This window comes from Sclerotinia sclerotiorum, genomic scaffold (assembly GCF_000146945.2).
Source record: "Sclerotinia sclerotiorum 1980 UF-70 scaffold_10 genomic scaffold, whole genome shotgun sequence".
Taxonomy (NCBI): Eukaryota; Fungi; Ascomycota; class Leotiomycetes; order Helotiales; family Sclerotiniaceae; genus Sclerotinia; species Sclerotinia sclerotiorum.
The window spans coordinates 48,134-71,514 of NW_001820826.1; the positions used below are offsets into that span (position 1 = coordinate 48,134).

A 23,381-nucleotide genomic window follows, 5' to 3' on the forward strand; every position below is an offset into this window, starting at 1 on the left:
GGTATCGTAAGCCGGCAATGTATTTCGAGCAACTGGTAGATTTGGTAAATCCTGACCCTCATCAGCGTCGCCACCGATATATCACCGGTGCTCATGAATATTATGTAGGAAGCGTCTCTCTTCATTGAATTGAGGTCTCCACTTTGCCGAACTGTTCCGCATTACATCCCATACTCATCATGACTTATACTACATAAGAATCATATAAGCTCCCTGCATCTCTGGAGAGATCCGAGATCCCAAAGACGGGTATGGAAACCTCTGGATGCAGCTGGTGATGGCAGTCAGCTCAGACCCACCATCTTGGTACCCCTCCCTTGTTGGCGAGAGTGCCGTAGGATTCCTCGATTCCTGTCTAATCCACTTTAGGATGTTGCTCAAGCTGAGCAGTTCTATACGAAATGGAGGGTATACTGATATCAAATATCTACCTTTGTGCATCTCATTTCTAAGCATCTATATAGATGGGAGGGCGTCCTCGCTCGTTCCATTGTTCAGCACATTAAACATTAATAGTTGCCAAAACAGCATCACAGCCCATATCTTCTAGCTTTTCGCTACTTTTGACTATCCGTTCTTTCATTCTTCTACATCTCCTATCATCCCTAAAACACCTACTACCAAACCATGTCTTCCAACTCAAAAACTTGCCGTCACAAATCAAGGAGCACCGAGGGTAATCCCGAGGATATGGTCGAGCAAGTCAAAAGCATCATTACTCTGCTAGACGAAGTTGTCTCTTTTAGACCGCACGAATGCGAAACATATATTCCGTCTGCTCGCTCAGCCGTCACCGCTCTCGAGCACATTCGATTCTTTCGTGACCCAGCACGTTTCGCTGAGCAAGTCTGGATTATCCGAGGTCTTCAAAGCTTTGCCTTCTTCGATGCAGACAATGGTAGTGTGATAGATATTGCAGACTTTTGCCAGAATGCATGGCTGAGAGTTTTGAGAAACTATCCTGAGAATGTTGACGTCTTGACGGGTAAGCCAATATGATGTCCCATTATCTTCAGATAATCGTGTACCTAACACAGAGAAAAAATCAGGATTGGGTAGGAATTGGCTTCAAAGATCTCAAGCGACTCTAGCGCGCATCCACTGCGAAGAAGGAAATGATACCACAGGTACCACCGACTTGGCCATCCACTTCCTGGAGTACGATTCTGATGATTGTTCCTTTCTAGCACCACCAAATGATCCACGTAGACAGGGTCCCCTTTATGTTGAAGCCCGAGGCTATCTTCAGCCAGCCGTGGACTTTTTCACTCGAGCTATTCGAGCGGCTGATGGACTCGGATCTACTTCCGGTGATTTGCTAGCTTCGGTACGTCTCAGCCCTCGTCACGCATTGGAATTTTAGTCTAACCATAAATCAGGCGGCAGAATCACATATGAGTCTAGGTAATGTGTCTGCATCTCCAGCAGACGAGCGCGCATTTACTCAAGCAATTCGATATTTACGTCGTGCGGAATCAACACAGGGATATCAGTTATCGATTTATCTGCAACAATATCTTAATGATTATGGAAGATATGTTTCTTAACTTCATCCTTTTCTTCCTATTTCTCTCATACTCCTCATGACATCGGGCATTTTAGAGTGTACAACAAAATTCGGCATTCGAGGTCAGTATCAGCATTTTTGAGAATGGCATCGGATCGCATAGCATAGCATATCAAGGGCGACTAGACATTGGGCGAAATTTCTTACATCAACATCGATGACGACGACGATTAGATTTTTTCTTGGGTAACTATACTTCTCTTTTGCATTTGTCTTCTTTCTATATTTCCCTGAGCAGTTTCTTCGCGATGTTCGTACTATCTCTGTTATTTTTTCTCCATTTAGGTGGATTCAAGGAACTGCAACGGCAAGCCTGTATCATTAGTCTATTAGATATTTAACCCAGCTAGAATAGCATACCAAATTCTTGCACAATTTCTGCTTCCTTTACATATTTCTTTCAATGATATCGACATTAGAGAAGTCAAAAGTAGCAATGAGAAATGAAGTAGATGTCCGAATTCCGAAGTCCCCTTGTTCAAATCCTTCGGGAGTGAGAAATCCTTTCCGGTGCGAAAATAGAGTTTAAAGGATCGCGTCTAAGTATGTGAGACAAGCGCGGTGAATAAGCGGTACAATTCGGCACATGCTAGTTCGTGCCTGTGATCTTTGAAAGGGTATGTAAGGGCTTTGGTGAGTGGCCTGCGTGGCGCTGGGCCACTGTTTGGTAGTGAGTACCTAAGTAAATATAGACGACTAGGGTAGAGATGCTCAACGAAACTTGCGTTGGAATTTTGGCTTAGGGTAGAGGATCTGGGAAAGTGTTCGCACTTTCTCTTCGATACTAGACTCCAAGGTTTGAATAGTGGCGTCCAAGGTTGAAGTCTTGTAAGTATGAAATGTAGACTCAAGCCGTCACGATATAGGCCAAGGCACACGCTGAGAAAGGTGTGAGCCAGATATGATATTAGCGACTGAGCATATGGCACCCATTGAGCTGAAATTCCGATTAAATAGCAATGATTCAAGTTTGACTTCAGCGAAGATCTAAAGGGAGACAAATTTTGTTGATAATGCATCTTCTGAAGTTGTCTCATTTCATCCAATGTCCTCCAGCGCTGTGGCTAAATGTGGCTGATAGGTTAATGAAGCCTGCAAATTAAGGCTTCGAAACGTAAGCTCTCGATCAGCTTCTCAACGCTTGCGCCACATAGCACTTTGATAATCACTCCGCAACAAACTCCAATACTGCAATATAACTTCCAATTCCCGGCCTGGAGCTTCGCACACTATTCTATAGTACTTGCTACCTCATATCGTCGTAAAGAGAAATAAAGTCGTCACCATGCTTACGGAGCGAGAAATGCAAATAAGCCCCATTGTGCAAGAGTCTGTGATGCACAATATGAAGGTTCGTTAGTTATTATTATATTAAAGCTCGAGGGAGACACCTCTCTTTTTGTGGTAGCCAGGGGGGAAGCGAATTGCTCTGACCAAGCTCGCCAATAACTTACCATTGCTATTGCATATCATTCCCTCACACAGACGAATCAACTAATCATCATCTCACATAGACCCTCGCAACTCTCCACAATCTCACAGCCTCCCTCTTTGGTATCGCCGCCGGTATTCTCGGTCTCGAATCCTACCCTGGATTTTTATTCTACATCTTCTTCACGCTCTTCACTACTACCTTCGTATATGTCTTTCGCATAGCTCCGCATATGAGTAAAGACACAATGGGGAATAGATATTTTAGAGGGGCGTGGGAGTTTTGGACCAGTGGTTTGGTAGAGGGACTGAGTGGATTTGTATTGACTTGGACGTTATTTTATGGGTTGGTCAGGGCGTGACGAAGGACAATTGGGGAAAGTGAAAAGGGAGTTTGGGCATGGATTTGGGAGATATTCGTGGAATATGCCGAGGCAGGGCATCACTATGAATATTCGGACGTGGTAGGACATCATCTCGAAGAATCGATCGATTTTCCATCACCTGTATTCCTCCAAATGAATGCCTGGTAAAAATGCGGGGATTGGAAAGGATGAACAGACCACTAGCGCAATCGAGAGGAATTCAGCCAAAAATAGGATCAGAAACATAGATGTGGTGATGACAGGAAGGAAGATAGGAGATTGCGGTTGGTGGATTTAGAGCGCGTATGGATTTTAATTATTGCAGCAATATTCAGCTGGCAAGGCGCTGGGAGTTGAACGCTACGAAACCACGCATGCTTGATGTTTGTTTTCGGAAGGGCGGTTATGTTTATGTGACCAAATACTGCATTGCTGCACAGAATGGAGTTGAGGAATACCAAATTCTACTTTGCGGATACAAATTTAAGTTGAAAACTTCTGCCCATATGACAACTAGGGCGAGTATTCGTAATGTGGTAGGGAAGAGCTATTCTATTATTTCTTCTTTGATGTTGAGCTGCATGCCCATTCCGTATGTTGTCCAGGTCTAGGCACTCGCTAGTTGGTCTAGGTTTACCTCACAAAAGTTGTGGGTCGGATGGCAATTGTTGTTGGATAATGCGGAGGAGTGGTAAAATTTACCAAATTACCAAATCTAACATATATTTGTTTATGCCCAGTTCGTCTCCTTAAACATCGTGCCTTCACACGACTAGAAACTCAATCTCTGTGTCGGTTGGATTTCCTGTTGGCAAAGATACGTCTAATTCTATCGAATTCTGCGCGTAAATAGTCTGTTGGTTCATGGGACCACTTTTTGACCCTGGAGTGCTGAATTTTAACTTTCTGGCTGTTGCGTGGGGTTCTGTGAAGTTAATGAACATGCTAAATTAGTAAAAGATATGCATAGAGCTATTTTGTTAATCGTAGCGAGAGATGTCGCCGGACGAGAGCAAGAGAGGCTATGGCACAGCCAAGAAAGTCTTTCCAGGTAATACATTTGCCGGGGGCAATGGGGAATACGGGAAACTCTGTATATCTTTGCTCGGTGAGGAAGAGGGATAGTGGTATCTTCAGCAAGAGCTCCCCGAAATTCTTAACATTTCAGCTGGGGAAAGCGGATGGTATGGATCCTCAGTAGAGAAGATCAAGAGGGGTTACAGCATTGTTACAAGGTGGCCTAGGAAAGAGGGGACTCTGAATGACTTTTCAATTCGATAGACTAGTAAGTAAACTAAAGTAGTGAAAAAATAATGGCTAGGTGGCAAATTGAAGGAAAAAGATGAACGCAAAATAAGAAGCTAACCCCAAACAGAAGCACTACAGCACCTTTTCGTTCTTCCCTCAAGTGGGAAAATCGGTCTTCCATCTCGGTGCCATTAACGTCATTCTCCTCTTCGCACAGCAACCAAGGCCACATATACAATGAAAAAAAAATACCATCAGAAAAGTCGGACAAATGATTGACATCAGTCCGGAGACTAATTGAAAAGGACTTCCTCTCGGGAAGGGTCATGTATGAAAAATTATGAGATCAGTCTGTAGACCAACGAACTTACAGGCAAGCCCGTATCATCTAACTTTCTTGAGCGAAAGATGATCTCTCTGTACCCTTTCTCTTACAAAGATAGGTCACACTTCGGGGAGGACGTACATCGCTCTTTAGTGGGCGCCACGTTGCAGAGGCTTGCCACTTTGTGAAGGAGGTTTAGCGCTTCGTGAAGAGATACAGCACTCCCGAAGGAGGTGTATACCACTTCTTGAAGGTGGTTCTGCGCTTCGGAAAGGACGTACACCTCTGTAGCGGACAGCCTCACTGTGGAGGATTGCCACTCTGTGAAGGTAGGTTAGCACTTTTGGAAAAGGTGGTATGAAGAGAAAAGAGAAAAAGAACGGCGTCTGGGGAGCCGGGTCTTTTAAATACGTTTTCTAGGGAAGCTAACTCGGGGGGCTTCTATATGGTCTACCTTAGCTGGCTAGGCGATCAGGAAGAAAATCAACATTAGCAAATGGCTACCGTACTTGCTCCGCAGAGGCATCGAAGGTCAGTATTGACTCGCGGAACTCGGGCAAGTGAGGAGATGAGTTGATACTAAAGTTTGATACTCCTAGTTTTCAGTAGTGCATCACAGTCTAATTTCCCACTTCATTGAGGAAACATTGCTTGCAGTGAATCTCATCCTGGCTAGAAAGAAAGTCTGTTGATATAATTCATTTTTCTTATGATACATTATTAGCCATTGGTAAGGGGTGCCTGACTAGATGTTTGGATCCCACAAGAGAGCAATGATTCTAGCGAGCTAGTTCACGAGGATACTAATGAAATAGAATGTATTGGAAAAGTTTCATCGACTACGACGATCAATGTGGAGCACATGTATTGGTTGGAATGTGAAAAAAATTGAATAGTCCGGCGCATTATGAAGGCCTAATTTTCTAGTTTACCAGCTACTATTTCCTGGAACCTAATCTTTTCGAAACCCCACCAAAGTTCGATAGTGGCAGATATTACAATCCTTCTAAAGTCTCAATGACAGACATTAATTAGCCATTAACCTGGATATAACAATCCTCTACTGTGATTAATATGAAAGTCTTATCAAAATACTTCTATTTTCATTTTCTATCCTTAGGCGACAACATACAAAAGAGCTTATGGCAGTGGGTTTGATGCAGAAAGTTTTGCATGACGCCAAAGAAGTGACCAACTTGGGTCAGGGTTGGGGGAAGGAACCGCAGCAGTCAGGTTAAAGAGCTCGACTCGAGTTTGAAACTTTTTAGATATTGATTAGTTTTGTTGACGGTGGTTACTTCCGAGTCATGCTAACTTAACGTTAATTAAACACGGTTGCAATTTTCACTATTGCTTTGTTACCTTGACTTATGCCTTCACTCAATAAATACCGTGATTCAAACATGTTATCATGCGAAAATCTTTTTAAGAGGCCACAGCTAAAGTTAAGTTTCGACACATTACCTGGAGAGAGTTATTGTTGATAATGTAGTCACGATACTACGAGTAAATGGACGGTTGCCGAGGATAGGTGGGGTGCCCTCACATGTCAAATGTACCAGCCAGGGGGAATCACCGGGGGGTTTTCGCATAGCTAATATTGACCTAATCCTATTGGTCGTGTTCCTGCCTAGAAATAGGTACGTCATATTCCTACTTGCACATGTCAGTTATTCTTTCCTACAATAATAAATTTCCTTTCTCTTCTCTTCTCTCCGTCAATTGATACATATTAGATACATACAATTCTATTTTCTCCCATAAGAAACCTCAATTGCGAAAGATGGACTTATCATATCCAATATTCCATCCTTTCCTCTTTCTCTACCAAGTATGGCAATTCTTCCTTGCCAAACTTCTTTCTCCTTCCCCTCCAGTTGATGGTCAAAAGCTTGGAAGACCAAAAATTGCAATTATTGGTGCTGGATTGACTGGTGTTTCTGCTGCTTCTCACTGTGTGGGCCATGGATTTGATGTGCAAATCTTCGAGGCTGGTCCTAGGAGTCAATTGGGTGGTATCTGGAGTGTATGTTTAGTCTTTCTCTTACTCCTCTCTCTCTGCCTTTCACATGTTGAGGGTGCGGGTTTCTCCAGGCAAACAGGCACATTATAGATGCTAATTTTAATGTATTAAAAGAGAGTCAACAGTACATCTGGTCTACAAATTCATTCCTTGATGTACCGATTTCATCCCTCCGTTCAATGGCGAGGTGGCTATCCAAATCAACAACAAATCGTATCTCAAATCACCGAACTTTGGAAGCGATATGGTCTAGAAGAGAAAACAAAGTTCGATACTAAAGTCGAGAAAGTGTATCAAGACGACAGAGGACGATGGATAATCAATAACACGTCAGAAGGACGATTCGAAGGTATCATCGCAGCAGTGGGAACCTGCGGAGATGTAAAAATACCACATATCCCAGGCATGGACAAATTCAAGGGGGAGATATATCATTCAAGTGATCTCACCGGTAAAGACGCAAAGGGAAAGAAAATCATTATCATTGGAGGTGGTGCAAGTGCAGTTGAAGCATTGGAATTTGCGACCCATGAGGAAGCAGCTGAGACCACAATTTTGGCCAGGAGTGACAAATGGATCATCCCTCGAAATGCTGTCGTGGATATGCTACTCGCATTAAATATATTCGGACAAGAAACATTCTTGAGTTGGATACCAGAAACTCTTCTCAGAAAACTCTTTTACAGAGATCTAGAAGATCTAGCTCCTAACGACAAAGGATTATTCACTGGTACACCCATGGTCAATTCAGACGTCATGGATAAAATCCGTCAAGGAAAAGCCGAATGGTTACGTGGCGACATTAAAGGATTCACCGAAGATGGTATCAAGTTCAATCTTCGCGCAAAAGGTGTTCCACCAGGTGGCCCTGGAAAATCCAAACTCGTAAAGGGTGATATCGTCGTAATGGCTACAGGATTCGACCGTCCATCTCTCGACTTCCTCCCCTCAGACACTTTCCAAGATCCTTACTCGCCGCCTAACTGGTATCTCCAAACCTTTCCTCCCTCACATCCATCCATCTGCTGTAACAATTGCACATACGTCAATGCCATTGGTGCGGTAGGCAATTGGCATATCGGAATCTACACACGTATTCTTCTCATGTTTCTATCTGATCCACTAACCAGGCCTAGACCCTTCTGGATGGAACGCTGGATTGATATGACGCGATTCCTTAAAAGATTCAGTCCAACGGGCGCGTTTGATTTCTTTACATATCTGGAGCTGGTATGGTGGTTCACGTTTTGTATCGCGATCAATCCATTTAGATGGAAGTGGGCTCTCTTTGTGTTCACGGGTATCGGAAGAGGATTGCCAAGGAAGGTTGTAGAAGCGGAGGATTCTTTGAGGGGAACGTTAGGATGGAGAAATGGACATAACGAGAATCATGATCAAGGCAAGAGCCTTTAAGGTAGGGAGGAGGGGATGGCTATTTTTTTTTAGAGGGCCTGATGCGTTAGAGTCAATGTATAATCTTGGGCATCGGGGTGGGAACGCGATTGGAGGTTTTGGCACAATATGATGATAATGATAATCACGAGCAACACATATTGGGTCGGTAATTTTGGACGGCTGGCTGTTATTTACAATGGAGGAACAGGTACCAGGTAACACGCAATCAAAATGGGGAACAAACTAAATTAAAAATGTAACTAAAATTAAGGATCAGAAAGGGATTTCAAGAGAAATAAAAATCTATTGCACATCTAAAGTTCTTGGCTATGCTAATTAGTAGTTGCTTAGATCCTGCATTGAGTTCGCTCGCTAAGACAGTCTGAGAGCCAAGGTCGATTAAGGGGCTAGTTATTCTAGGAGAGAATTTGAATGGCTTGATTCTTTTGGCATGAAAAAAAAAACAAATTTTGATCATGATGACTGAAGTGAAAAATTAAGTCGTGGTAGTGGGTTGAATTTGGTACTTTGGCACTTTTGTTTAGTAGGGAAGGGGCGGAGAAGCATGAATTGAATTCTGTTTGCCTTTCTGGATGAGGAAGGAGATAAAGAAGAGATGGATGTTGTTGGGGTTGTAGATGGAGAAGAAGGGAACAGGAAGGAGGAAAGGGGAAGGAGGGAGTGTAGAGGTCTTGATTCTATGGGGATGGAGATGCATAGTGGTAGATAGTAAGGTAAATATTGGCAATGGGGTAGGTAGTAAGTAGTACTTGAATAGTGAGTGTTACTGTCAAGGAAGACAAATAATTTTGACCTCCTGGGATCTTGGCAGCATATGCATATATATTGCATGATGCATATAAGGAGCAAACAAAACTCAACTTTTAATTCATTCTTTCCTTTTTGGTATACTGTTTGTTTGCTTTCAATATTTTGATTTCAAAGCACTTTAATTCCAAAGGCCGAATACCTAACCCTATTCCTTCATTTTTTGAATATATACTCGCAGCTTAACTGCTTAGCTAGAGAATCAATCAATTCAATCTGATGCTCTTTCTGGTCTCAAGAAACCCAATAAATAATGATAGAAGTAAGTATACACAGTTACGTCGAAATATTCTCGACGAAACATTTGAATACACCCTTCCTTCTTGATTGAAGTGTGATTGATGCACGATATAATAACGTGATTTATGATGGATTCTACTCCTTATGAGGTATTCCACAGGCGCTTACCGTCAACCCCCCCCCCCCCCTCTTCCCAATACTTACCCCTTTTTAGTTCAGTCTCTCTTCTTCGGTCTTTGCCTCCGGCTCTAACAAGTTGCGAGACATTAGTTATCTTATTTTAGACCCCTTTGCTATGGTGGCTATTAGTATACTGACTTCTCTCACCGGAATAGGTACTAGAACATTGTCTGAAATCACTTCAATGAATGTTGCAAATGTAATATGGCAATGTTTGCTTATTGGTTCAACATCTTAGAGGATACCCTTTGGATCGGATATAAAATTCGATTTTACTCGCAAAAAAGTTGTTAGCATGAAACTTTATGGCTTTACTTGGACGATTAGTATGGCGAAGAATTTAGCTTAGAACTTTACATCATCCTGATATTTAATTCTTACAATTCAAAAGGGTAAGGCATTTGTATACCATCTGCGATCTTTTTTGTCACTGACACATATCTATGGTATGGAAACAGAACCTTTGAACGGACATATCTCTCTTACAATAGAATGCCAATGGAAAAAAAATTGAATTCACTGGACAATATCAAGAATGGTGCAGACATTTTCAAAACTATAATACACTTACTTACTTGCTTGCTTGTGGTTTTACGAGTTTCGACCTGCAGGCAAATCTAACCAGATATGTGTGCAAACAACGTCGTAGAAGAAGATTTCAAGCTACTTGGAATGAGGCTGTAGGATCGGCTTTCAGATCGTTACTTACTCCCGAAAATGGAAGACCTGTCTCCGCTGATGAGTTGACGAACTACGGTTTTTGCTGTTGGTGCAGTACCTGGGCATAGCGTGCAAGTAAATGCCGGTGTTAGATGAAGTTATTAATTCGGTTCGTATTTCGTCAGGTGTGTTTGATGGCTGTCCGCCTTTCTCACGACAGCCAAAAAACCTCGAATATGACCTGAAGCAAACCAAAGAAAGGGGCATTGATTGACCGTACTGGAGTGGACCCAGATTGACGAACTGTCTCGGACCTCCCCCCGGAGATGGTGAGCCCTACAAACTTGCCGGGTCTAAAAGGGACAAACAATCTTGGCAAGCAAAAAAAAGTGGTTTGGAAGCTAGTCTTCATTAATAATAAATGACCAACCATTTTTATGATATCAATTAATTCATACGATATACATCATTATCAACAACTAAGTGACGCTCCGCTGGTCCCGCGGTAACCACTGCCGCAGAGGCAGACTATCTCGCCGCAAAACATCTGCTGGCATGATGAGAAACTGGGCTTTGAAGGCTTGCTTTGAAGTTTCCTCTCTCACTTGGACCGAAAAAGAAATCTCTCCCCTCATCATCCATCCCATAACACCACTAAAAAGTTCCACCAGCCCCATCCAGAGCCATCCGAAAAGGAAAGATGGAGTCAAACCATCACAAGTTTTCAATCCAAAGACGCCGTCTTTGGCGGTGCTGGGAATCGAACCCAGATTGAAACGGATCATTTCGTGAGATATCCTATAGAGGATGAACCACAACGTCACGTGCTACCATTACACCACACCACCATTCATTATACACCCCCGAGCCTGAGCCCCATTTCGTCACCAACCAGCTTGATGTGCCAAGATTGGATGAATGATGAGATGCGAATTAAGAGGGAGTGGTTGTGATTGGTTAGCGCTAAATAAGTATATATACCTATGTTATACCGAAAAGAATTGAAAAGTTCTGTCAGAAAATGGAGAGTGCATTAATTTAGCAGATGCTTAAGCGAAGTATTGTGGGGAGCCGTTATAATATGTAAGGCTACGAGGACCCACGGTTCGGAGTTCGGAATAATTTCTAGATTACCGAGATATTTTGTTTCCCGAAATTTTCACGGGCAAGAGTTGTTTGTAAGGTAAATTGCTTTATTGCTTGGCACGACATTGGGTGATGCAGATCAGATGTAATTTTTTTTTTGCTTTTTTGCTTTTTTGGGGAAAACCGTTGGGGAAGTTGTGCAACCCAAGAAATTTGGGATTATGCAGTTGGCAAGTCGTACAAAATATTACGTAATGGGTGAAACATTTTTCTTCTACTTTCTGAACCTGAATCAGTAGCGTGCCTCTACGGCAGTGACTGCCGGAAGCCAGGGCAACGTCACTTTTGGAAGTATGGCTATGATTATCAGACTTTAAATTCAATTTAAATACACTTGAGAACTTTTATAAAGATTATTATGGAATGTGAGAAACTAAAGGTTTCTAGCGGTTTAGAGATTTTCTGAAGGAAAAAAGGCAGTCATTCCCGGGTATGATGAAAAATCGTTTATATTTGTTAAAGGCTATCCTAGGATAGAAAAAGAAGTGAACCTCCAAACTATCAACCATCAAGGTGATCCAAACTCTATCGCGCCTACTGTCAACTCCACCAATTTACTTCCCAATCCACCGACCTAAGACCAATAAGACTCCTCGTAGATACATTGGGAGTAGTATGGGTTCTGAACTTTGCAGTAGGTACCCTCAACACAGTTGGTTGATCCGGTGTAACCAATTCCTCCACATCGGTAGTAGGCAGCGACCAAGGAGCCTGTTGGGTAAGCGGCAGCACCAGTTCCAGAAGCGAAACCGGTAGAGGCAAAGCCGGTAGAAGCAATGGTAGGGGAGGCACCAGTTGAAAAGGTTGTTGGGTATGGTGGAAGAGAACTTGCTGAGGCCTTGGAAGAGGATGATGAAGCAATGAATGTTGATGAGTTGTCTACAGCAGAGCTCTTCAAAGTTGTTGGGACAGCGGCGGCTGTGGAGGTTGAAGCTTCTGGAAGAGAAGTTGCAGGTTCTGGGGTAACAGTGACAACGACGGTCTCAGAAAGGAGGTTTGTGAGTGAAGTTGTGTATGGAACACTGCTTGTTGGAACAAGATCGGAGCTGACTGCTGGCGCAGAAGTGACGACAGGAGCTTCGGAGCTAGTGGCCGCAGCGGAAGTTGCTGCAGCGGAAGTTGATACGTCAGAAGGTGCTGCAGCAGAAGTCGCTGCGCCAGAAGATGCTACCGCAGAGGATGACTTGGTCTTACAAGGCTTCTTGGACTTGGTGTGGGTGTGGGATGGTTTTCCGCTTGGGCGAGGGAAACCAGATGCGTGCCCAGTTCCCGATGGGTGTCCAGTTCCAGATGGGAACGGAGGAGCTGTTCCATTGAAGGCTTGAACTTGGAAGCTATTCACGATTAGAAGACTGTAAAGATTGAACATGAAAGGTAGATTGTACTTACTGGCCTCCAGGACGATGGATGTTTGATGCCATGACTGATTGGCCGAGCGCGAAGCTGGCGAGGATGATGGCGTTGCACTTCATTTTTGTTGAGGTATGATTTTTGACAATCTTTTTTTTTGAGGATCTGGCCTACTGATATATTCTTTGATGTACAGATAGAACGTAAAGATGGCACAGCCAAGAGATTGTGGTAAGAGCAGGTCTTTGAAGAAAGAGAGACTGAAGGTGAGATACTTCGAAAGCTGGTAGAGAGAAAAAAAGAACGAATGGAAATTTGAGAAACGAGAAAGTATTTGAACGGTACACAGAATGATAGTGCATGGTTCCAGATTATGGATTGTATGGGTCGACCCGGGTATCCCGCCCCTCCATAATTCAAGGTATATTAGCATTTGTGGATCAAGAAGCTTGAATAAAGCTCAGGACAGGACTCAGCACTTGCTATTGACCAATGGCGATGGAAATGGGGTATATTAAAAAAGAAGATTGGTGAATTTCTCTTCCACTTCTCCTGACGCAAGGCTGTAGCTGTAGCCAACCATGGTTGCAATCTCACCGCCGCCTGAATGTTTCATCGATAATTAATGGTATAAGATTGATTTAATTTGTATAATAACTTTACCAATCTCATGGAAAGCAGCAAGACATGTGTTATCAATCCGTCAGGGGAAATGCCAGGGGATTTATTGGTAGAGGATAAAAAATATATGAAGTTCATCTCATGTTGGATTAAGTGGATTATGTTGATTAGGTTGATTGGGTTGATTGGGAAAGGTTGAGGAAACTTTTTTGTTCTAGATTTTTGTCTGACATTCAAGGATAGACACATCACCACTAGACTAAAATAGGCAAGACTCTCTCGTCTAATATAGTGGATTTTGATTAACGATGTTTCGAATTGATAATTCCGAGAGAAATGAGATCTTTACCATCTTTATACATTTCTTCCTTTCAAATGTTCCAGACTAAATTATCAAGACTATGACGACAGGATCCGCCATCGGTAACTTACTTCAGAATCTTACAGCTAAAAGATGAGATGGACCGAAATTCAAACATCGTGAGGCGTTGCTTACTTGCATTCAATATTTCCGGTCCGTAATGCCACATCCTCACCCTCGTCCTCATCTAGGCATTCGAACCGCTCATTTAGCATTCACGGTAGTGAAGCAATGATGTGCAGCTCACGGCTGGTCTCCGCCATCTAGCTAGTAGCCACCCAACAATCCAACGGCAACACTATCAACATCAAATGTTTTCTCAATCCAGATCGTCATTCGGTGATTGTGATATGCAAAGAATGAGCGGCTACCAATGATTTCATCAAATGATTCCATGGATGCAAGTATAGCAACCTTGTTTGACACCCCCTTATCATTACAGCAAACAGGGGTTTTATAGTGATAGTCGTAATCACATCAATATAAATATCCCTGACACAAAGGAAATCTCGAACCAGAAACTTTCGTCACACAAGCAAGGCTATGCCAGGCTATTATCTTTGATACAAGATCTTCATTGAAAAAGTCTTAAATTGATGGAATACGAAGAGGTGAAAAGGATCAAAATGTGTTGTCAAAAAAGCTTAACTCAACTTGATTGTTAACCAGGTAAATACATATGTCGTCGTTTGACTCTCGTCAAATTTCTAATGTCGAGGCTTATATATTAGAATTAATTTCGGCCAGTGCCATCATTTACTGATAACGGAGATATTTACAAAAATTTAATCGAATTCATTCGCCGTCCGGCGTCTGCTTTGCGTAAAAATATATCTGAGTGATTTCCCTGAGTGGGATCGACATGCTAAAGGCTCCGCCCGATGTTCTCCCCTTTCAATCCACATCGATGAAAGTTTGGCGTATTCCCCCGTCTTTTTAGCTCAGCCCATTCAATTGCAGTTGTCTGTTCGTGGTCTTGACTACTTCCTGCTCAAATATCTATCTTTATCAAGTCGCTTTCGCCCGTGAACATTTCTGTTCTGATCTTCCGTGGTGCATGTCATCGTCGATACCGCCTTCTTTTGATGCATTTCCTTTAAATTATCAGGATTGATGTCAGCTGAACCGACCTATGCATCTTCCACTAGGCGTGTTGATGTGTCGATTGGTTATGTGATATGAGTTTTCGCGAACCCTGTCGCGAAAGGTATGAAAAGGCGAAATAAATCATTACCCATCATATCTAGACAATTAGACATTTCCCGTCTAATTATGCGAACGCATCGATTCTATTTCATGTTACAGCTACACCTTTAGATATAATTTCTTACAACACTCTGAGAAGAGTAGGAGTAAATCAAACTAGACAAAACTGCCCCAAAAAATATGTCGCTGGGATGGTTCTCGTCAGTCAATTTTCCGAAAGATTTTTGCCTCATCCACAGGGCTCAGGATCTTATGTGCAACCGTGTCATAATCATCTTTATGGTTCACTTCCTCAGAGATATTTGCTGGTTTAAAAAATTCCCTGTTGCTAGACTTCAAAGTTGACTTCCAAAAAAATTCTCTTTTCGGCTGCGGAGACTGGCTTTCAATGCATCTAGCCACCCAGTCACAAACGTGGCTTTTATTTAATATTTTCTTTACTCGTTTATTCTGTTGGGATATGAATGATTGGTCCCGAATAGCTGCGTATTGTTACACAATAAAGCCCCTCCTCCTTTCTCAAATTCCGCTCGGGAAAGTTCTCGAACAATCTAGGCCATCGTATACAATGAAAGATGTGTTTTTTTTTTTTTTTCAAAATCTGTTGCTTAGCTTATGCATAGTTATACATTGTTAGTAACCTGAGAGGATGGCTGACTGTAGTCATCCCATTCTATTGTACCAGGAATCACATATCCCCGAGCATTTTACTTGGATCAGTCGATATCAGAAGCAAGAGGTCAGCTTATATCACCAGCATTCATGCTTTGTAAGGTTGTAGCTTCTAAATATAGAGGCACCCGAATGTGGTTACTAGTACCCGGCTGCAGTCAATAAAGACGACATGAAGCCGAAGAAAATTGGTGGAAAAGCCAGAGCAAGCTTGCTCGGTCTCATTCAGAAACCCCCCAACATGAATCCATTTCAAACATATGTCATTAGCTTTTGGACCTTCTATAAGGTAATCAATCTATAATTAGATGGAGATTTCATGGCGCGGTCTGGTATGTGCAGCTACATTTTCTCGATTGTGATGATGTTAAAGACATCGTTTCTTGGCTCGTTTTTGGCTAGCGGACTCTCGAGAAGACGATGCTTCCAAGCCTTCTAATTCTAGAAGAAAAAATCTACGTTCCAGAGTCTAAGTACTATGCAATCTTCGTATCTCAATATTTGTGCTATAGTTTACTCCTATGCTACCCAACCTAGGAAGCTCGCAAGCGTCATAATCACCATATTTTCATCCACGATGCTCCATTGGCGGGGCGCATAAAAGTAATGCACCAATTGTCAATGAAAAAGAAACAATACATATCCTGCCTATTCCCCGTTATTGTCGTGGCGATCTTGCTTCTTTAGACTCGAGCTCGAAAACATATGTCTTTTCTCAGAGCTTCTATTCCTGAGGTACACACACTGCCAAACCACTCTATCATTCACCAATCTTTTATTGTACTTTGATCGTGTAAGACTGTATCTAGAACTGAGAAGAGCCGTCTGTTATGGAGTGCTAAAAGCAGGGCCTCCGTACTCAGATGCGCTCTAATCGTATCTCGGAGGTGTTCTAGATGGGAATTCTAAGTTTCTATTCCTATTGCTATTTCTGTTCAGAAGAATTCAAGGATCGTGGTTAATTATCTACCCATCCTTTTTATATAACCTCCCGCCGTCGCATTATTCTGACTATCACAGCATTTATTTACTTTCGTATTAAGAACTGCGGGGTTCAAGTGTTATGGAAGGAGAAAGATGTTCTAGAGTTTAAAGGAATGCGGATTTCCAGATCAAGAAAAGAAACCCTGACCAGACTTTCATCTCTGTTCGTCAAGTCATCACATCGAACAAGTTCGAGGATCATACTAGTTCAGAAGCCGAAAAGCTGGTAGTATTGACATATCAGTATTTTGAACGAGCATTGCGAAGTAGTTCATCACCTTACGCAGCCCAGAAAGCTATGGCTGCACGTTCAAGCGTAAATGCGTTTCTCGCCTAGCGACGCCCAATAAGCCGACTAGGAGACGTCCTCACACAAGCCTTGCACCATCATCTGGGCTGCTTGATGTCAATTTTAAAGTCCTGCTGCCGTGCAGCGGGCCTTCGCTCTTTGCATACACTATTGAAAGGATATGGTTACTCTCATCCGGGGTCGAAACTTCATGATTTACTCATCTTCACGGTCACAGCTCCGGCTGCCTACGCCATGACAAAGCAATAACGTGCTCTTGCTCTCTCCCTACATCATCAACATGCACTGTAGCCGGCGTAATATTCAGAACAATCAAGCCAGGTCCAGATGCGCCACTTGGCATGCGGCCCTCCTCGGCATGCATAAATCAGAGGTGTCAATCCAGTCAATCGACTTCAAATTGACGTTGCAATCGCCAACAGGACTACATCTTACAGGACTAACAGTTGGATGAAGGAAGATGTACTCGATGCGTGGTATAGAAAATGCTGTTATATCCCAATAACAATATCTATTTCCACTCTCTCTTGAGTTCCCGGACTCAGGGATTTGGACTTCTTCACGAAATCTCTCATATACCACCTGCTCACGGGACAGCTCATGGAATAAGTGAAAGAGTTTCATGAAACCTGTGGAGAAATCTACCGCCTCGCTCCAGATGACATTCGCCAACAAACAAACTTGGAACAACATATATATATATACACACCTTCCTTCGAGGCCACAAGCACGCTATGAGATAAGATTTGGTAGACTTTATTCGGGAATAGTTCCTGGACTTCAACTGAAACACAATCGCTAATTATCCTAGCACCGAGGAATCAGGCTAATAATTTCATTCCCATAATTGACTTTAAGTTCCACGTCCATGTTCGAGGACTGCTGAGTTATTCTTCCATTGATGAAGCTCTGCGCTCACAATATCTAATCCCCATATTTCACGCCCCCTTTCACAAGGAATGATATCAAGTTTGAGCACATGCCACGCGAAAATTATATCCACGTCCAATTTCATCATCGTAGGTCGCCGAAAAATGATTCAGCAACAGCCATGACTAGCCGTCAACCACCCAATCCAGCAGAAAAGCAAGCAAATCCCCGCAAGACTTTGCAACGACGCCAGAACACACTGCAAGGGAAAAAGGGACATCACTATACTTATACTTCAGAATCCTCCTACACCATATCTAGAAGCCAGCCGTGTCCAACAAATACCTAAGATCAGGCAATCTAATTCCTAGCACTCTACCGCGTGTAGTTCCAGCAGCTGAACGACGATTATTGAAGATATTTCTCCTCGGAGGTGTACATACTTAAGTCTTAAGCTTACGGACACCAAGGACAAAAATTCAAAAAGTGGCTGTTTATTTGAGACTTAGGTCGGGGTTGGTATTTAGTAATGGGCTTGATAAGAGGTGCTGAGCAGAAGTGCTCATAGATTGTAAACTTACATTTGCTTAAATGAGACTTGAATTGTTGGCCTCAGCTGCAGCTCAATGTCAGGGAGTTGAGGAAGAAAATAGCTAGGGGTATGAAATGGATTGAGAATGTTAAAATAGGGTATTACTGTTATTCATCATGGGTTTATGCTAAGAATGTCTATACCTGATAGACATTGAGTTGAGGGAAAAACGAGGTTTGTTAGACCGGGAGATATTAAGGAGTGATAAATAGTATTTATTGATGTATACTATGTCGAAGCTTTCATTTCCCCCTAATTTATAGACCGAAGTAGCATGTATATCCTTCAGAACCGATCACCGATACCAAATTATGCTTCTTTACTTCCTCCCACGTATGTCATTTCAATCAATCCCGCCGGAGCAAAAGCTAATTTTGTGTCTTTGCCCGTCCATTCATTCATCCATCCACTCATGATATCAATTTATCCCAGTCCATTCAATGCTCTCCAGCTCCACGTTCCCCCAACCCCTCACATCCTCCAACACCCTATTCCACCATCCCACTCACCCCAACATCCAACTCCCCTACCCCTCTACATCTTCCTATTCTCTCCATCCTCATAACTATATCCCAACCCCGCCACACCCTCATCATTATTCCATTCCTCCTTCTTCAGACCCGCTTCAACATGTAATCTCTTCAAATCCTGATGATTCCAACTTTGATTTCTAACAAGATTCGGTTTCCACGTTTCGACTGAGGATTGTAGGGGTTCGCCCAAGGAATTGCGGCGGCCGTCCTGGATAGATACGTCGGCTTCAGTGGATTGAGAAGTTGTGGCGTTGGAGCCGGGTTTAATGTGATGCGGGAGGGAGGCTTCGTCGTGGTGGGTAGGGCTGGTCTGGGCTGGTGTGGTTGCTGTAGATGTGGTGGATGCCATTTTGATGCAGGTTTTGGTATGCGTTGCAGTTATTTAAGAGGTAGATGAATAGATGTAGGTGTTTTTGTGATTGCTTGTCGAGAAAGATGGAGGAATGGCTTTATTTACAGACAATTGCAAGATGCCGATCGAAACTGAGAAATTACAGGAAATATGAGCTTTCTCCGCAATATTTCAATTGCCCGTGTGACGTCAATCAATGCCCACAGCCCAAAAAAAAAGTATGGAAACACGGAAACTGCAATGGATTTCAAGCTTTCAAGTTTTGGTGCTTGTAGTTGTAATATCTTTCTTTTTCATTTTCTTCTGAATAGAAAGAATTTCAATGTATATATATTCAATCAACACAAGTACTTCCCACAAATCGTATGACTAAGTCTCCAAAATCATGAGATTTTGATCACCACTACACTACCTATCGAATTCACACCCGTCCGTGTCCCGTTTCCCTTTGTCTTCAGTATCAACGAGTGAATATGATAAGTATGTATGGCCTCACAAGGCAAGAATGCTGCTATCAAAGACGGACGACCTTCAGAATCCCACCACCAAAGACATCAACTCTTCACCCTTACCCCTCTTCCCAAGCCATCCATCCTATCATACAAACAAATAAAAATCTAAATCCAATCAAATGAGCATCAAACAAACAGGATATATATCTATACGAGGGAAGAACTCCCGTTCATTCATGCAAACCCCATCAGTACATTACCTAGCGTGAAAGTGGTATGACTTGTCGTCTTCTCTTCTCAAACATGTGCTTTTTGTCCTTTCCCCCTAGAGAACAAGTTTGACATCACTTCACCTCCTGGCTGTGCGAAGTCCAGGTTCAATTGGAGGCACGTGTACTAGTCTAATGCGGGGTCGCTTAATCTTATTCTGCGGGAACTATTCGAAACGATTCACTGATAAGATTTGATTTTCTTATCGCCACTTTAATCTTTGAATCACTCGCTGCCACAACACCACCTTGCCGACTTTTTGATTTTATATTTATTGTGCCTCTCTCTCTCATTGTCGCAAACCACATTACTACATCAACATCATTATATTTCATTATATCTCACCAGAGATCATTCTGCTGGTACTCCCTCTACCTGCGCCATTCACCTGCGACAATGGGAAGAACTTCATAAATGCTTTTTCGTTGTGTTTTACTACATGACAACCTCGTCTGAAAGTCTGAAAAGTTACTTTTACCTCTCCATCTGCTGAGCCGAATAGGGCCGCCTCAAAAGTTGTGTAACCAGCAGAATACAAACGCACAAAATAATTAACTGACGCCTCGCTATGCAAATAAAAAGGGTATGAGGGACCTGAAATAGCCTGATATCATCCATCCATCATCGTATACAAACAGTTTTTTTGGTCGTTATGCTACCCAACTATACCGCCACGACCGTCGTGGAAGTCGTTTATCTTACATTTGGTGAATCGATGTTGAAGCTGTGAAGCATTCGCGACTCACGAAATTCGATTCTTTCCTTGAGCGGGACCTCAAGTCATATTACTACAGCACATTTATGGAGTTCGTGGTCGCTTCCAGTAATATTGCTGCGGAAGAGTTAGATACACGTACGTATGGTCAACGGGTGGATGCATCTTACTTTATGTTGTTTTCTACAGTTCCTCAAACTGGGTTTCCTCAATCCTTCCTGAACGGTCTCCTTCCTTGACTGATCGGTATCTTCATCTGGGATGTAGTAATATTCACTCTCAAGTGGCTTTCCGGCAGCGTCTTTTCCCTCTCGGTGGATTTCGCCTATGAACGATGTCCTATTCAACATCTTTCGGAGATCTTCCTTTGTAAGGCCCTTGTTTTCCTGCTTCGAGGGACTAATACCTCTAAGGTTGGATGGGAGGTTTCTGAGAATAGTTGACAATGGCATGGATTGAAGACGAGAATAGGCAAGTTGGTTCGCTACATGGTTAATGACAGGAGTAACAGCACCCTCGTCAGTGGAGCTGGAGCTTGATCGTTTCTCAGGAGATGCCTTAGGCTTGTGTTCATCACGGCCACGAGCTTCTGGGAGATGGCTAGCTGTGAATTGGGCCATTCTCGAGGACAGATTTGCACCAAAAGGACCAAAGGAGTGAACAATTGGATCATTTTCTTCATCAGGGTCTTCATCTGGCTCACTCAACTCACTCTCTTGACTGGCTGGGAATGATGCATTGAATGATGTTGCAGCAACTGTCGGTGAGTATGCTGGTTCAGGATCTTTAGACTCAGTAACTGGAGCGGGCTCTGCTTTATCTTCATATACTTGAATGAAGGTCTTCTCTGCATCATCGGCAAAGAGGTTGGCCAAATTGGCAGACGAAAGGGTTGGGCGAGCAGGTGTTGGTGATACCGGCGAGGAAGGGCGTTCAACACGACGAATTGGACTGGAATGAATAATGTCACCCTGAGCAGTAACAGCAGTAACCTTACCCCTAGGAGAACTATCCTCGCTCCACGAAGGAACCTCTGTCGGAGCAGCCGAATCAAGATGATCACCTTGAGGCCAAGCAACCAGGACCCTTGCATCTTGAACATCCAACATGATCTCAGCATTTTCCGTTTCTGAGGTGAAACTATCCCCCTTTGCTAACTCCCATGTTCGACCTTGACAATGTAACTTGACTCCATTCCATCCACAACAGATAATCTCAATTTTGTTTGACTCGAGTGGGACTGTTGCAGCAATATATCGAGCTTTGATGTGGACACGAGAGATGAGACGATTGGCGGATAATTGATAGTGGGAGGAGTTGCTGGATCTACCCATGAGAAGAGACTCTCCATCTTCGGAAAGAGTGATTGTTGGCACAGCTAACAGAGGAGCTCTTTCAATGGAGGATCGACTTCGATGGAGGCCGGCCCGAGCGTGTACCCCTGGAGGGGAGGATGAAAGGATACCAGTTGTGGAAGTAGGGATTGGAGTGGGATACTTATAAGTCGATTCGAATGCAGATGGGGAAGTACGAATTCTCTTAGTGTTACGTCCTGGTAGGGTAGGTGAGGAGGAGGGAAGTGGCTCGAAGGGTGGAAGTAAGGTTGGTGCAGGACGCTTTGTACCCGCCATTGCTGGCAAGGTAGGTTGAGCGTTAATCTTGCTTGGTGAAGAGTCCATCATGATAGATGTCCTTTCGATCACAAATGATGAAAGGCTCAAAGGAATTTTTCTTCAAAGTGGATATCTCAGACCGCGACCTTAAACGCGGTGGGTGAGTTGAGATTCCAACGCGAGGCTCATAGGATTTTCAGAGATGCCGAGGAGTGAAAGAAGAATGTTGGAAGGAAGTATTTGGTGAAACGGAAACAGAAGAATTGCCAATCTATGAAAGGGAATCAAAAGATTGTAAAAGGAAGAGACTGGGTTTTGTATGGGGCCTCCGACCAGGTCTCTGGTGTAGAGGTGGAGGATCGGGAAGGTTGAGAGGAGGTTAAGAAAGTTCCCAGACCCATCGGGACCAGACGCGACCCGCGTTGGAGTCTAAAAATGTTCATTGGCCGCTTTAAAAAAATTATTAATTATGAATGAAATTTACCGTTTCTGCCGTTTTCATAAAAAATCAACACCGTACTTGGAAATTATGACGTTTAAAAGTGTAACTCTGGTACTTGAGAGGAAACAAGTGAATTTATATGATGAGGTTTATTTATAAATATTTCATTCACCTATGAGAGTGTTGAAGAAATGACTCTTGATACATGATTAGCAGATACTTTCTTTCACTATCTGGCAAAGTACCTAGTAAGCACACGTACTCGTATTTCATTCTTCACCTCCTCTTCAAGTAGTACATGACTGACTACTAGGCAACTTTACCAAAGCTCGTTTTCATATACCATTATTAAATTAACAACTCACGTTCTATATACCAAGTATGTGTCTAGCATCTGTCTAGGTCGTAAGACTTACATAAACTCAAACCCAATACTCTCGAGCCCATTGAAAGAAAGGTATACAAGTAAGTGAGAGTACACCGAGTAGGTTTGAATTGTTTATAAGACTTACAATATACGTAGGCATTCATAACTTTTTATACCTCATTCATCATTCCTTACAAGTCATTAGACTTCTCATCCATTCATCCATCCATTCTTTCATTCACTCTCGTCACCAACCGCAAGCC

The 23,381-nt window shown here is 42.9% G+C and overlaps 7 protein-coding genes and 1 non-coding gene across 8 annotated transcripts; 3 read left to right on the plus strand and 5 right to left on the minus strand.

Annotated features, from left to right (window-relative positions):
• Window positions 1-627: 627 nt before the first annotated feature.
• On the plus strand, window positions 628-1,547 carry SS1G_07550 (predicted protein; the record flags this gene model as incomplete). The annotated part of the gene is made up of 3 exons (XM_001590876.1): window positions 628-985; window positions 1,050-1,327; window positions 1,380-1,547. 3 exons carry the CDS (start codon window positions 628-630, stop codon window positions 1,545-1,547), a joined length of 804 nt encoding a protein of 267 aa, XP_001590926.1.
• Window positions 1,548-2,852: 1,305 nt separating this feature from the next.
• SS1G_07551 (hypothetical protein) lies at window positions 2,853-3,360 on the plus strand (the record flags this gene model as incomplete). The annotated part of the gene is made up of 2 exons (XM_001590877.1): window positions 2,853-2,918; window positions 3,082-3,360. The coding sequence occupies 2 exons, from the start codon at window positions 2,853-2,855 to the stop codon at window positions 3,358-3,360; spliced, it is 345 nt and encodes a 114-aa protein (XP_001590927.1).
• A 3,359-nt stretch (window positions 3,361-6,719) lies between these two features.
• On the plus strand, window positions 6,720-8,372 carry SS1G_07552 (hypothetical protein; the record flags this gene model as incomplete). The annotated part of the gene is made up of 2 exons (XM_001590878.1): window positions 6,720-6,962; window positions 7,074-8,372. 2 exons carry the CDS (start codon window positions 6,720-6,722, stop codon window positions 8,370-8,372), a joined length of 1,542 nt encoding a protein of 513 aa, XP_001590928.1.
• A 1,192-nt stretch (window positions 8,373-9,564) lies between these two features.
• On the minus strand, window positions 9,565-10,003 carry SS1G_07553 (predicted protein; the record flags this gene model as incomplete). The annotated part of the gene is made up of 2 exons (XM_001590879.1): window positions 9,565-9,670; window positions 9,984-10,003. The coding sequence occupies 2 exons, from the start codon at window positions 10,001-10,003 to the stop codon at window positions 9,565-9,567; spliced, it is 126 nt and encodes a 41-aa protein (XP_001590929.1).
• Window positions 10,004-11,007: 1,004 nt separating this feature from the next.
• On the minus strand, window positions 11,008-11,110 carry SS1G_14650. The gene has a single exon. It is a non-coding gene; the product is annotated as a tRNA-His (tRNA).
• An 872-nt stretch (window positions 11,111-11,982) lies between these two features.
• On the minus strand, window positions 11,983-12,880 carry SS1G_07554 (predicted protein; the record flags this gene model as incomplete). The annotated part of the gene is made up of 2 exons (XM_001590880.1): window positions 11,983-12,742; window positions 12,798-12,880. The coding sequence occupies 2 exons, from the start codon at window positions 12,878-12,880 to the stop codon at window positions 11,983-11,985; spliced, it is 843 nt and encodes a 280-aa protein (XP_001590930.1).
• A 6,028-nt stretch (window positions 12,881-18,908) lies between these two features.
• On the minus strand, window positions 18,909-19,256 carry SS1G_07555 (predicted protein; the record flags this gene model as incomplete). Its single annotated transcript, XM_001590881.1, has 1 exon — window positions 18,909-19,256. The coding sequence occupies one exon, from the start codon at window positions 19,254-19,256 to the stop codon at window positions 18,909-18,911; it is 348 nt and encodes a 115-aa protein (XP_001590931.1).
• A 1,524-nt stretch (window positions 19,257-20,780) lies between these two features.
• Window positions 20,781-22,375, minus strand: SS1G_07556 (hypothetical protein; the record flags this gene model as incomplete). Its single annotated transcript, XM_001590882.1, has 2 exons — window positions 20,781-20,813; window positions 20,867-22,375. 2 exons carry the CDS (start codon window positions 22,373-22,375, stop codon window positions 20,781-20,783), a joined length of 1,542 nt encoding a protein of 513 aa, XP_001590932.1.
• Window positions 22,376-23,381: the final 1,006 nt, after the last annotated feature.